The sequence below is a fragment of the Mus pahari genome, unplaced genomic scaffold (genome assembly GCF_900095145.1).
Source record: "Mus pahari unplaced genomic scaffold, PAHARI_EIJ_v1.1 scaffold_9458_1, whole genome shotgun sequence".
Taxonomy (NCBI): Eukaryota; Metazoa; Chordata; class Mammalia; order Rodentia; family Muridae; genus Mus; species Mus pahari.
This window is the reverse complement of record NW_018393461.1, coordinates 24,819-41,033: the sequence shown is the minus strand read 5'-3', so window position 1 is coordinate 41,033 and position 16,215 is coordinate 24,819. Positions and strand designations below refer to the sequence as shown.

The 16,215-nt window shown below is 41.1% G+C and overlaps 1 protein-coding gene across 1 annotated transcript; it reads left to right on the top strand.

The window, feature by feature from the left end:
* Positions 1–221: 221 nt before the first annotated feature.
* Positions 222–2,504, top strand: LOC110315546. Its single transcript, XM_021189579.1, has 2 exons — positions 222–250; positions 1,787–2,504. Exons 1-2 carry the CDS (start codon positions 222–224, stop codon positions 2,502–2,504), a joined length of 747 nt encoding a protein of 248 aa, XP_021045238.1.
* Positions 2,505–16,215: the final 13,711 nt, after the last annotated feature.

The following is a 16,215-nucleotide window of genomic DNA, read 5'->3' as shown; positions in this document are numbered from 1 at the left end:
CTACTATCCTGAGGGGTTTAAAGTAGGTTCAAGATAAGCAAAGCATGAGCTATAAATGCAACTATTTGTGTGAGTCCAACAGTAAGCAAGACTTTGTTATGAGCAGTTAACATATGCCTAACAGAACATCTTCCATTTAGTTTCTTTAGCACTACTTGTGACTCTTTCTCTGTTTGATATTTCCAGTGACTTAGAAGACTGATGATATTGTCATCCTCCAAATGGACTGCTATACCCTCAACATTAAAAGGTAAAGTATGACATATGAAGGCTTTCTATTTGGTTCTTTACAAAAAGCTCATATCTACCATTGGGTTTCAGACTAGAACAATACCACATCTTGACAAGCTAGCTAATTTGTCTGTTACAAAATTATTCTACATCCTACTTTCATTTCTCTTTCAAAGCATAGTGGTCATGCAGTCTGCTACTTCAGATATGCCTTGACAAGAAAGAGCTTATGTTGATTCCCAATAAATTTCCAAAAATAGCAAGCCAATCATGTTTATTATATTTGCATGTGGAATTTTAATGTCTTGACCCTTTCAGAAAGCACATTCCACAGGAGATTTTGGAATGGTATTTAGCTGACAGTTCATCTCTCCTTGAAAGGAGATTCCCTAGTACAGACCCCTCAACCTTCTGCATGTACAATGGCAATGATGTTATACACATTCTGGAATCACTGAAGATCTTTTCCTTTCTCTTTTCTCTTAAAGGACACGTCAGGATATCTTCTCAGTATGATTTTCTAATTTTCCTTTTCGTATACTCATAGAACTTAATTGACAGATCTAAATAAGTTTTTCATAGTAAAAATATGAAGTATTATTTTTTGGTCAAAGATGCTATTAGCTCAGAAAAAACCTCTAGATCCATTATATGTTGCACCACAATGAAATCAATTTTCACAAAGTGCAATATTGNATAAAAAGTGGATACAGAATGCACATATTCATTATTCATCATATTTTATGTACATATAATAGTTTTGATGAAATAGCAATTCAACTCACTACCTCACATGTAATAGGAAATCAGCATCCCATCATGAAGTTTTTACAGGAAACTAATTATAAATAGAAATTTAAGCTTAAGTTCACATGGATTTTAATTATAAAATATTCACATATTATTCCACAGACATGCACACCCATTAGGATAATATCTATAGAATTATGACAGTTTCTTCTCCTTGATCTCCGTAACATATCTATTGTTCCATCATGTTCATATCTTTGGGTATTTAAAGAAGTCAGGTATGCTTTTGCTTGAGCTAAATGGGCCCACCATGTGCATTATTTTTCTTTTGTCTCAAGAGCTATACAGATATTAAAGTGCTCTTGTAAGGATTATGCAATAATCCACTACAATGAGTTGAGCATTCCTGTTTGGAATACTCACTGATATTTTCATGTATTTTTTTGTTTATCAAAGAGAATGGCAATAAGCAGCACCTTAAATGATACTTCAAACTCTTATTTCACCACAAATTTAAGTATTGAAATGGATAATAAAGAAACAACATAGGAAAATTTGGAGGATACTATGAAAATACTTTCCAAATATCTTACAATGGAGATGCCTGCCACAATCATAGATCACAAGTCTTCTTATTCATAATTAACTAGTATATAGAAGCCTGACATGTATGTAGCTCACTTAAATACAGCACTGAGATAGCAGGGGCATGGAATGTGTACTTCATTCCTGTATACTATGACTCATTCAGTTTTCCACATTTGTGTTCCTGGTTGATTCTATAATTGTACTGTCTCATCTTCAGATTTTCAGTGGTGAAGGAGTGGATCTTCAGAGTGACTGGCTTCCTTTGCAGCCTCTTATCTTCGGGGCTTGGAATAATTCTTGCAAACAGCAAATACTGGCGCCTCTGGGAATTTGACAATAATGTTGTCCAGCTTGTTTACATCGGACTTTGGGAAGCTTACTACCATTGGGAATTTAACTGCCCTGATACTGAGACAATAACTCTGGTACACAGCCCTGTCAACTCGACCTGGACAATTTCACCTGAATTTCAATGTGCACGGAACCTGATATTACTGGCAATGCTGATAAAACCTGTTGTTGTGATTTTTAGCTCAGCAGCCATTAGGGTCAGCATAATCAAAGCCGCAGTCCCCAAGATTCAGATAGTGTGCTATAAGTGCTCTGTCTTAATTCTGATCCTCAGCAGCCTTTGTACCATTATTTCTGTGACCTGGAACCATGTAGTAGATCTCTATGGTGAAAGCACCCTTGACTTTCCACCAACTTTTCCAGTTAAGAAAGAAGCCCTGATTAAAAAACACAGCACTCATTTGTTTCCAATGGGTCTCATGACAACTACTCTGTCACTCTTTGGTGTGATTATGTTCCTCTATGAGATAAGATCACTGAAATTTCAGAGGAAGCTGGATGCCCAGAAATCTTCCAAACAGGGTGATGAGAGGTCCATTGATGAGTGTGCTGGTGTTTGCAAAATGTGCCAGGAGACTCCCTGACAAGTTTTCCTATACCCCACAATACTCTGTAATTATTTCCTCAGATAAAATAAAATATCACATTGATTTTCAGGGTATATCTGAAGTTTTATCTTTTTCTTGCTGTTGAATGTGCTGTCTTATTCAAAGGTATTTTCATCCTAAACTCTGCATTCTTAGATGATTTGTTCAGTCATAAATCAAGAAACTAAACCTAGGTTAGAGGTTTGTTTTTAAATAAAACATACCACCCAGGTATTTAAGCATGCATCAGAGTGCAGACACTTAACACTGAATGTGTACTGAATGGAGAGCAGTACTTGAATCCTGTTAGCACTGCTGAAAGTTCTTCTTGAATAAAAGAAGACAAACAGTTCACTGGATATTCTGAATGTTCTGAAGACTCCCCCCCTCATGTAATTTTCTGAAATGCCCAGTCATTTCCAATGTTTTCTGAGGCAGAGAAGTGTTCCATGTAGGGAACAACTGGGTAGGAGATGGGCATGATTCATGTATATGGAAGCTCTCAGAAGTTTAGAGTATTAGAATAAATACTCCTGTGTCCAAAATAATGCCATGGATCCACTCAGTACCAAAGAATAGACAAGTGCTCCCACAGAAATAATGAAATATCCTCTTCAAACTAGAGAGACGTGAAGAGTACTGATGTTTTAATTCAGCAGATGAGACAAAGAGTCAGCAAAACAAGGGAGAAAATCTGGAGATTATATTTCAGGGAATCTCACATTTCTGACTGACTAGCAATTAGATTGTTTCTGCAGCTCTGACTTACTAGCAATCAGACAGTTTATTTATATATGTTTCAGAGAACAAAGTGAGACTGAGTATTCAAGAAGTAGAGATTATGTGTTTGATGTTTTTCATTACACATCCAGGGTTACAAATTTAGTCACAGTTGGAAAATATAAGGAGAACATATTTTATTTTTATTATCCGTCCTTTGCCTCCAATTTAAAGACACTAAAGATTGTCTCTTCCACATCAAACAAATGTATTATATGATAGCTTCTTTTTAGGCCAGCGGTGTTTCCAGTTTTAAAGTACCCCAGCAAACCAGAAATTATCTGAATGTGTCTTTTTATGAATAGCAAATAGTAATATCTAATTTCTTTTATTATATGTTTCACTATCTACAGTATGAACAAGAAAATTTTATTTTCATCAATTTCTCTTATTTACTGAATTCTATTGCTCTAGGGAATATACCCTTTAAGACCTTTAAACTTTAACCTATGATTTCAGAGATCTTCAAGTGTGATGTAAATGGGGGCCTTGAATCTGTAACTTAATGTCATGGCCTATCAGGGTTTGTCAATTATCTGTGTTAATCATATACCAATTGCACTGTTTGTGTTTGCTCTGGGTCAGATACCCCAAGATTTTTCCTGGATTAATGACCTCATCTAGCCATCTCAAGGGCATAATGAAGACTTTCAAGTAGGATCAGATAAAGTTATTTTAGAATTTTCATAGATTTTTCTCATGAAAAGAAACAAAAGGATTTATAATGCAGAATGTCCTCAAAAATACAACAAGCAGACACCAAAACCCAAAAGTGAGAGATGGAATGATAGTGGTTGCAGCATTCAGCTTGGCTTTGCTTGAAATGGGTCAAGCAGTTTTGCTGGCTTCATGTCTTTCACTGGTTCCAGAAGATATAGCTGTGCCACCTCAGTTTAGATATATTATTGTATGATATCCTTCTCTCCTGAATTGGTGGATATTGATGATTTAAAATTACATTTTTCTCTACAGTTTTCACTTAATTGTCACAAGCATGTTAGGGTGGGCAATGACTGCCTTCTCATGTGACTAAAAGCTAGCCAAGTTATTTTACCTTTCCACTGCTCCATAGAAAGGGTCAGCAACTAGAATGGGATAATTCATAAGCCAACTTTGTGGAAGCCTTAACACAGTCATGGCTGTCTTACTAAGTACTTTTGTTCACATTCTTCAGCAGGGTGACCTTCTGAGTATGTGTTGTGCTGTGTATATATTTACTTTCCTTGAATCCTGGTCTTTGACTGTCTTTTCCACAAACCCACTGTATTAGATACTTGATTAATTGATATAATAGGGAAAAAAACTTGACATAAACAGCTCAAGATAGGAAAGGTTGTAGTCATGGAATTCCTGTGCAGGAGTGGCTGTCAGAGGAAACAATTTTTAGGAAAATCCTGTGAGTTTTTTTTTTTTTGCTCAAAGGTATTGTCAAATTTATTGTGGGAATGGATAAAGTATGAGCTTCAAAGAAAACCAGAAGAAAGGCAAAACATAAAGTGACAGTGTGAGAGAGAATAAAGCCAAACAGAGGTGACAGGCACAGTGTCCCGAGCTGATGTCTCACCAGCAAGAACACACTCGGACAACCGGATTCTTCTGTGGCAAAGCTTTATTGCTTCATCGNAATAAATGGGTCTAAACGGCACTTCTCCACAAGGAGTGGAGGGGCACTAGGACCAAGAGGCTGCTCGGCGAGCTGGCACTCCGCGAGCTGGCTTTTGCCTCCGATTGCCTTTTTCTTATNTTTAAACTGATTAGCTCTATCATCTGGATGGTATCTCTCTTCTTCATAACGAACTGCCTCTTCCTCTAAGTCTATTTCCTCAGAGGGGTCAAGCTCCTCATCTGATTCTGAGCTATCAAAACCTAGACCGTTAAACTCATCTAACAGTGGATAAAAATTCCCCTTCTTAGGGGTCTCTTTTACCCTATCTCTCTTCTTCTCTCCCCTTTTTTTCTCTTTTCTCTTCTCTCCCAGGGCATCCTTTCCCTTGTTTCTCTCTTCTTTGGGCCCAAGGTCCGCAGAAGGGCCTCTTTTCTTAGGTGCACCTCTTTTTTTCTGCACTCCTAATCTCTCTCCCCACTCTGCTTCTGAAAGACTGTCTTGAACTTCCTCCAGTACCCTCTGTCCTGCCTTAACCATTTGTTGACATTCCTCATCTTTTAAACACGACCTTACTAACTTCCATAACGGCATAGTCATAGTCCCTGCTTTCAGCTTGCCGTGCTGCTGTTCCCTAACTAGATCTCCTTCCAGTTTTTCCCAGGAGGCAAGTCAGGGACCCTGAGCACACATACGATCTATCTCTTTTACAAAGCCTTCCAGTGTTTTAGTGGTGATCTTCAGACCACGCTGTTTCAAGACCGACTGTAAAGCGGTCACTACCGAGTGGCAAGTACCCATACCGTTCCTTTATATACAGGAGAAACCTTACGTATTGGAGGGGGCACAGCGGCTTAACTTCGGGTGGCGGCCTGGCTGCGCGGATGGCAGGGGCAGCGCAGCGGGTTATATATGTCCGACTAACCGTGTCTAGCTGTGACCGTAAAGCGGGTCAGCAGCTCCATCGGTGGAAGCAATATGAAATCAAAAGAAAAAGGACAAGGCTCACAAAAACAATTAAAAAGGGGCTTCTAGCGCCGGAGTCAATTCAAGACTGTACGTACCTTGCAGAGCTAGTCTTGGTCCACAGTTCTGAACCCGCCCCGCGAACGGGGGTCTCCTCGGTGCCTGCAATGGTATGGCTTTCCCGGGTTTCCGGCACCACTCTTGTCCCGAGCTGATGTCTCGCCAGCAAGAACACACTCAGACAACTGGATTCTTCTGTGACAAAGCTTTATTGCTTCATTGTGAGGAAGCCCCCGAGCCCCAGAAATGGTGCAGCTTATATATGTCTAGTGTGGCATGTCTGCACCTGATTGGCTGCTTGCTCATAATTTCAAAAGTACACCCCGGGATGGGTCGTGACTTGGCGCGAATTCACTCTTGCACTTGCGCACAATATATGTTTATAGTTATGAACAACAGAAGCCAACGCCATCCTGTAATGGCGATTGCTCACAGCTCTCTACAGGAGAGGCATTCCAAACTTATTATAGGGATTAATCCCTCCCTGTATTGGGTACAATAGGCCCAAAATAAGAAGGATGCCGATCCATCCTTCCTGGAAGTTTTGTAATGTTTCCACTAATGAACTTTTCTTTATTTGCACATGACCAGAAATCTTAGGTCTGCATGCACAATGAAGGTTCCCATCTATTCATAAATCATTCACTGTTAATTGATAAGTTTTGGCAATGAGTGCTCTGCTACTGTCTGACACAATTCCAAGGGAGTAGTAAAATGACTGGTCCAGTACATGGAAGAGCTTTTGAGCTACTCTTCAAGTATATTCGGATGAGTGGATAAAACTTCTATTCTCCCAGAGAAGGTATCATTAAAAAACAAGCATGTACTTTTATCCTCCCCTAACAGACCAGATATCAGTGAAGCCAGTTTCCCACAATTGAAAAAAGTTTGGCCCCTCATCTGTGCCCACTTCAAGGAGAACACAGTAATAAAAACATGTCATGTGTGCCACACTGACTACAACCTACTGTATGTGAACACACTGATGACAACCTGTCATGTGTGAACACACAGATGACAACTTGCCATGCGGGCACAAAGTGATGATAACTTGCCAAGTGTGCCATAGTGATGACAACCTGCCATATGTGAACAAACTGATGACAAGTTGTCATGTGGGAAAACACTGATGATAAGCTTCAGTGTGTGGCATACTTATGACAACCTGCCATGTGTGATCACATTGTTGACAAGCTGCAAGGTGTGAGCACATTGATGACAACCTAAGATTTGTGGCACATTGATGACAACTTCCTATGTGCAAACACACTGATGACAACCTGTCATGTGTGCCACAGTGATGACAACTTGTCAAGTGTGAACACACTAATGACAACAAGCCACAAGTGAACACACTGATTACAATCTGCTATATGTGGGAACACTGACAACAAACTGCCATGTGTGAACACACTGATGACAACCTGCCATGTGTAAAACACTGATAAAAACTTGCCATGAGTGAACACACTGATGACAGCCTGCTATGTCTGAGCACATTGGTAACAACCTGCCATGTGTGAACATATTAATTAGTACCTGCTAAATGTGACACACTGAGGAAACCTGACAGGTGTGGCATACTTGCCATCTGTAAACACAGTAATGACAGCATACCATGAGTAAACACACGGATGACACCATGCAATGAGTAAACACACTGAAGTTGTCACCTCCTAAATGTGAACACACTGATGACAACCTACTATTTGTGGCACACTAATAACAACCTGTCACATGTGAACATACTGATGACAACCTGCCATGTGGGCAAATTAATGACAACCTGCAAAGTATGAGCACACAGATAAGCTGTCATATGAGAACACACTGATAACAAAAAGGCACGTGTGACTATTCTGATGACAACATGCCAGGTATCAAGAAAGTGATGACAACTTACCATGTGTGCCATACTGATGACAACTTCACATTGTGTGAACAAATTAATGACAACATGCCATGAGTGAACACACTATGACCTGCTATATGTGGAATACCAATGACAAAATGCCATGTGTGAACACTCGACAACCAGACTTTTGTGCCACACTGATGAGAACCTGCAATGTGTGAACACTGATGAAAACCTGTCATGTGTGCCATAGTGATCAAAACCTCCCATGGGTAAACACACTTATGATAAACTGCCATGTGTGAATACACTGATAGCTGATGGCATGTGTGAATACTCCGATGACAACCTGCCAAGTGTGAACATTCTGAAGACAACATGCAGTGGGTAACCACACTGAAGACTCCGATATGTGAGCACACTAATGACAACCTGACACCTGTGAACACACTGATGACAACCTGCCATGTGGGCAAACTGATGACAACCTGACAAGTGTGAACACACAGCTAACAAGCTGTCATGTGTGAAGACACTGATAATAAAAAGGCTGGTGTGAATACTCTGATGACAACTTGCCACATGTGAACAAACTGATAACAACTTATATACACCACACTGACAGCAACTTCCCATGTGTGAACACACTAATGACAACATGCCATGAGTGAACACATTGATGACAACATATGTGTGAACACATTGATGACAACATGTCATGAGTGAACACACTTATCACAACATGCTACATGTGGGACACTGACAACAAACTGCCATTTGTGAACACACAACAATGCGACTTTTGTGCCATACTAACAAAAGCCTGCCTTGTGTGCCACACTGATGGGAACCTCCCAATGGCAAATAGACTCATAACAAGTGGCCATTTATGAGCATGATGATAACCTGCCATGTGAGAACACATTGATTATAACCTGATTTGTTTAGCTCTGTACCTCATTTTTTAATAGGGTTATTTGGTTTTCTGGAGTCTAACTTCTTGAGTTCTTTGTATATATTGGATATTAGCCCTCTATCAGATTTAGGCTTGTCTTTTGCCTTACAGTAGCTTTGTGCCACACTGATGAGAACCTGCCATGTATGAACACATTGATGACAACCTGCCATATATGAAGACCCTTATGACAACATGCCATGAGGCACACAGTGATGACAACCTGCCAAGTGTCCTATAATGATGACAACCTGCCATGGGTAAACACACTGACAATAAACTTCAATGTGTGAAAACACTGATAACAATATGACTTGTGTGAATATTTTGATGACAACCAGCCATGTATAAAAAAAGTTACCAGAACATGTCATGTGTGGCACAGTGATGACAACTTGCCATGTGTGAACAAACTGTTGACAACATGTGATGTGTGCCACAGTGATGACATCTTGCCATGAGTGAACTCACTAATGAAAAGAATTCGTGTGTGAACACACTCATAACAACCTGCCATGTATGCCACACTGAGGACAACCAACCATGTGTAAACAAAGTGACCACAACCTGTTATGTGTGAACACAGTTGAAAAACTGACTTACATGCTACACTTAGGAGAACTTGCCATGTGTGAACACACTGATAGAAATGTGTCATGTTTGCAGACACTGATACAACCTGCCATGAGGCACACAGTGATGACAGTCTGCCAAGTGTGCCATAGTGAGGAGAACCTGCCAAGGGTAAAAGTTCTATGGTGAACACACTGATGACTGTGGGAACTAATGGAGTAGGAGAAGGAGGATGGAAGGAGGATAGCCCGCATCCGGCCAGAGTTCCTCCTGCTCTGGGCAGGCAGGAACGGGAGGGCTGCCAGATGCTTTCCACTTGGCCCCAGGTGGGCATCTAAGCCACTGACCCCACATGACGGGGGTGGACAAGGGGCAGCCACCGACCTAGGGCCCCTGGGATGACACCCTGTAGCCCTGGGGTTATGGGAGAGAGGGCTGAGGGAGACAGGTTCCATGCAGGCGAGAGTAAGCACAGTGGGCCTTGATGAACAGAGACACTCTACAGTTTTAGAGCTTTATTGTAGAAAGGCAGAGGGAAGGAGAAAAGGTAAAAGAGAGAGAAACCAGCCATGGCCAAGAAGAGAGAAGGGAGAAAAGGAGAGAGAGAAGAAAGGCTAGAGAGTAAGAAAGAGTAATAGGTTAGAGAGAGGGAGGGGGAAAAGGAGAGAGAGAGGGGAGAGGGGAGAGGGCAGAAGGGAGAGGGGAGAGGAAAGGAAGAGGAGAGTGAGAGGAGAGAGTAAGAGGAGATTAAGAGGAATAAGAGAGTGAGGTGGGGCCAAGCAGCCCCTCTTATGGTGTATTGTTATATTTACTGTTGCTAGGTAACTGGGAGGAGTCTAGCCTGAAGGTCAGAAGCTTGGGACATTGTCTATGTGACTACTAGCCACACTTCTCCTGTGGGGGCTGTGGGGGCGGTAACTTTGACTTGAGCCAGGGTTCCAGGAGACATGGTCGAATGCTTGCCATCCCATGTAGGTGAATTATCACCATCGAATTCTCCTGGCATTCAAGATCTAGCCTCGACTGGAAACCAGGCTGTCTGTACATAGCCCAATGCCCCACGCATGACAACTTATCTTATGTTACCAGAGTGATGACAGCCTCTCATTGTGCCACACTGAGGATAGCCTGCCATGTGTGAATACACTTGTGACAACCTGCCATGTGTGCCACACTGATGACTACTTTCCATGTGTGAATACACTGATAGAAACATGCTACATTTGAACATATTATGACAACTTGCCATGTTTGAAGATTCTAATACAACCTGCCTTGAGTCACACAGTGATGACAATCTGCCAAGTGTGCCATAGTGATAAGAACCTGCCATTGGTAAAAACTCTATGACCTCCTGTCATGTGTGAACACACTGATGACAACTTGACATGTGTGAAGTCACTGATGATAATCTGCCATGTGTGGCATGATGAAAATAATATCGTCAATGGGTACACATTGATAACGATGTACCATGTGTGAACACACTGATGACAACCTATCATGTGTGACCAAAGTGATGACAACTTCTCATTGTTCCACACTGAGGACAGTATGCTATGTGTGAATACACTGATGACAGCCTGCCATGTGTGCATCACCAATGACAACCCACCATGTGTAAACATACTGATGACTACCCACCATGTGTGCCATACTGATGGTAACCTGCCATGTTTGAACAAACTGATGACAACCTGTCATGTGTGAACACATTGAAGACAACTTGCCATGGGTGAACACACTGATAGAAATGTTCCACATTTGAATACACTATGACAACCTGCCATGTTTGAAGATACTGATACTACCTGCCCTGAGTCACACAGTGATGACAATCTGCTAAGTGTGCCATAGTGAGGAGAACCTGCCATGGCTAAAAACTCTATGACTGACTGTCATGTGTGAACACAGTAATGACAACTTGTCATGTGTGAAATCACTGATGCTAATCTGCCATGTGTGGCACAATGACAATAATATACCTTGTAGGTAACGTTGATGGCAATGTGTCACATGTGAACACACTGATGACAACCTATCTGTGTGACCAAAGTGATGACAACCACTCATTGTGCCACACAGAGAACAGCCTACCATGTGTGAACACATTGATGACACCCTGCCATGTGTGAAAACACTGTTGACAACCTGCTATGTGTGAGCACATGGATAACAACCTGCTATGTGTGAACATACTAATTAAACCTACTATATGTGTGACACTGACAAAAACCTGCCATGTGTGACCACACCAATGACAACCTGATGTATGTGAACATACTGATGACAACCTGCCATGTGTGAACACACTGATGATAACCTGCTATGTGTGAGAATATTGTTGACATCCTGCCATGTGTGAACACACTGATTACAACCTGCTATATGAGATACACAGACAACAAACTGCCATGCATTAACACACGACAACCTGACTTTTGTACCACCTGGAAGAGAACATGCCATGTGTCAACACACTGATGACAACTTTTGATATGTGAAAACACTTATGACAACCTGCCATGTGGTACACAGTAATGATAACCTGCCAAGTGTCCCATAGTGATGACAGCCTGCCATTGGTGAACACACTTATGTCATACTGCCATGTGTGAACACACTGAGAACAAATTGACATTCTGAATACTCTGACAACAACCTGCCATGTGTGAACAAAGTGACCACAACCTGTCATGTGTGAATACACTAATGGCAACCTGCCATGTGTGAACACACTGCTGTCAACATACCATGTGTGCCACACTGATGGCATCTTGGCATGAGTGAACTCATTGATGACAACAAGGCATGTGTGAACATAGTGATAACAACTGGCCATGTGTGTACAAAGTGACCACAACCTGTCAGGTATGAATACACAGCCAACAACCTGACTTGTATGCCACACTGCTGACAATCTTCAATGTGTGAATACAATGAAGACAACCTCCCATGTTTGCCACACTGACTACTACCTGCCATTGTGTGAAACATGACAATCTAACATGTGTGAACACAATGAAGACAACCTGTCATGCATATCACACTGATGACAACCTGCTACATTTCCCACACTCATGATAACCTGACATGTGGGAACACACTGATAACCAAATGGAATATGTGAATACTCTGTTGACAACTTGTCACATGTGAACAAATTGATGACAACTTGCCATATGTGCCACACTGATGACAACGTACCATTTGTGGCACACTGATGACAGCCTGTCTTGTATGAATACACTGTTGACAACCTGCCATGTAGTGAAACTGATGACAACCTTCCATGTGTGAACACACTGATGATAACCTGCCATGTGTCTCACACTGATGACAACCTAACATTTGTGAACACACTGATGATAATCTGACATGTGTGCCACACTGATTAAAACTCACCATGTGTGAACACATTGAAGACTACCTCCCATGAGAGAGCACACTGAAGATAACCTGACAATGAAGACAATCTCCAGTCTCTGCCACACTGAACACTGCCTGCCATTTGTGACACATTGATGACAACTTAGCATGTATGAACATACTGAAAACAACCTGCCATGAATGCCACATTGATGATAACCTGACATGTGAAATCACTGATGATAAACTGCCATGTGTGAACAAACTGATATAAACATGCTATATGTGAACAGAGTGAAGAAATCCTGCCTTGTGAGAAAACACTGATGACAACCTGCCAAGTGTGAACACACTGATTATAACCAGTTAAGTGTTAACACAGTGATGACTACCTGTTATGTGTGAATACACTGATGACAACCTGAATGTGTGAACACACTGATGAAAACCTTCCCTGTGTGAACACATTAATGTCAGCCTGCCATGTGTGCTGCACTGATGACATCCTGCCAAATTTGCCATACTGATGACAAAATCTCATGTGCTCTCAAAGGATGACAACTTACCATGGGAGAACGTACTAATGACAACATTCCATTGTGAACACACTTATGACAACCTGTCATGAGTGCTGCACTGATGACCTCCTGCTAGGTTTGAACTAAGTGATGACAACCTGCCACGTGGGCACACACTGATGACAAACTGCCATGTGTGCCACACTGACGACAACTGACATGTCTGAAAACACTTATGACAAATGGCCATGTGTGAACAGATGACAACTTGCCAAGTGTGGACATGCTGATGAAAACCTGCCATGTATGCCCCACTGGTGACAACCTGCCATTTGTGAACACACTAATGACAATGTGACATATATGCCACACAGTTGAATAACTGCCATGTGTGAACACACTGATGACAACTGCCATGTGTGTGACTCTGATGACAATATGCCATTTGTGCCACTATTGAAAACCTACCATGTTTGAACATTCTAATGACCACCTGTCATGTGGGCACACACTGACAACAACCTGCCATGTTTGAAAACACTAGTGAAAACATTCCATTTGTGGACAAACCAATGACAGCCTGTCCTATGTGCCATACTGATGTCAACCTGTCATATGTGAACACACTGATGTCAACCTGCCATGTGTGATATCACTGATGACAATCTGTCATGTGATGTTCACTGATGACAAAATCACATGGATGATTACAATGATGAAAAACTGCTATGTGTGTGACACTGGAGACAACCTTCCATGTATGAACACACAGACAGCAGTCTGCCATTTCTGTCACAATGAAGACAACCTGCAATGTGTGAACACACTGATGATAACCTGCCATCTGTGAAGAAACTGATTACCCTGCCATGTGTGCCACAGTTAGGATAACCTGCTATGCTGACAACACTGATTACAACTTCCCATGTGTGAACACACTGATGACAACCTGCCAAGGGTCAACATACTGATTATAACCTGCCATGTGTGCCATATTGGTGACAACCTGCCATGTGTATCACACAGTCATCCCCCTGCCATGTGTGAACACTGATGACAACCTGACATTTGTATCTCACACCTGCCATGTGTGAACACAGTGACTACAACATGCCATGTGTGTGCCACACTGATGACAACCTGCCATCTTGAACTAAGTGATGACAGCCTGCATGTGTGAACATTCTGATAACAACCTGCCATGTGTTCATGAATGATGACAATCTGCCAAGTGTGAAAACACTGATATTACCCTGCCAGGTTGGTCATTCTGATAACAACCTTCCATGTGAAAACCCACAGATGTCAACCTGCCATGTGGGAACTCACTGATGATGAACTGCCATGTGCACCCAAAGTGAAGAAAACCTGCCATGTGTGAACACACTGATGATAACCTGCACATGTCCGGACGCACAGGACGGTGAACATGTTTTGAAATGTACATTTCACATAAAATTTTACAGTAGCTGGAAGAAAAGTATTTTATCATAGATGCTACGTGTAAAAGAGAGTAGTTCTTGAATGCCTGAATGTTCCACTCTGTGCTAGTAACAAAAATTGTGTTTGTCTTAGTGTTCGCATGTATTGTTATATTGAACCTATTAGACTACACTATAACAGTTTTTCAAAGAAAATAGAACTGTTTTGTTCAATAGATGTAATGTTCTAAATGCGATAAGAAACATCACATTAACATAGATGCTACACAAAAGAGAGTGAATAGTGAATGCCTGAATGCTCTACTCTATGCTAGTAACAAAAAGTGTTTCTTTTTGTATTCATACGTTTTGTAATATAGAATATATTAGACTATATTATAACTGTGTTTTTAAGTATAAAACAAGATTGTTTCATTCAATATATGTGATGTTCTAAATGCGATAAAAAGGTCTTATTCGAATGTTATTTCCTTTTCTTCAGCTACACTGTACATTGTTAGTTATACGTGTTTTGAACTGCATGTTTCACTTAAAATTGTAAAATTTGATATAGCTGGAAGAAAATTATTTTAAAATAGATGCTATATAAAAGAGAGTAGTTCTTGAATGCTTGAGTGTTCCAATCTGTGCTAGTAACAAAAAATTGTGTTTCTTTTAGTGTTCACATGTATTGTTATATTGATGATCTTAGTCTACATTATAACTCTGTTTTTACAAAGAGTGTTTCACTCAATAGATGTGTTGTTCTAAATACAATAAGAACAATCTTATTCGCATGTTATTTCCTTTAGTCAGCTACACTGTATGTCATTAGTATTACATATTTTAAACTGCACATTTCACATAAAACTGTTCAATGTTCTATAGATGGAAGAAAAGTGTTTTAACCTAGAAGCTACACAAAAGAGAGTAATCGCAAATGAGTGAGTGTTCTACAGTTAACTACTAAAAAAAAAGAATGTTTCTCACTCCAGTCAGCGCCAGCTCCAGGAAACTTTGGGAAGGAACTCTGTGGATGGTCCAAGGGTCCCTAGAGGACTCTCCATGCCACAGGTGCCCTAGCATGCCCAAGATCTTATGATCACATGTGAGTGGAATACAAAATCTGTTCCAAAAAAAATCTTGACAGGCCTGTGCTAGCAGGAGCAGGGACACAAGAAACATGCCCAACCAGTGGCTCAGGTTTCTTCTGATCAGTGCTGGCATACCTTGGTTTTGAACACAGCAGACAGCCCCATGGTCCCCAGAGGAGGTGCCACTTCAAGGCACTCTAACATGCCGAGGATCTTAGGATTCCAGGATCCCAGGATCCCAGGAGCTTGGTCATACCAGGATCTCAGGGTCTCAGAGGAAGCTTGACTGCCAAGAACTCTGATATACCTAGAATTTCAGGTTCACAGGATCTTGGAATCACAGGATCACAGAGAAAGCTAGATTCTGAGGAGTCCTGAATCCAATGGGATTACAGTAAGAACAGGCTCCGATCAGATATATTGAGGACATCAAGCACTTGAGATAATCACAAGGGAGGAGGCAAGCATAAGAACAGAAGCAACAGAAACCAAGATTACTTGGCATTATCAGAAT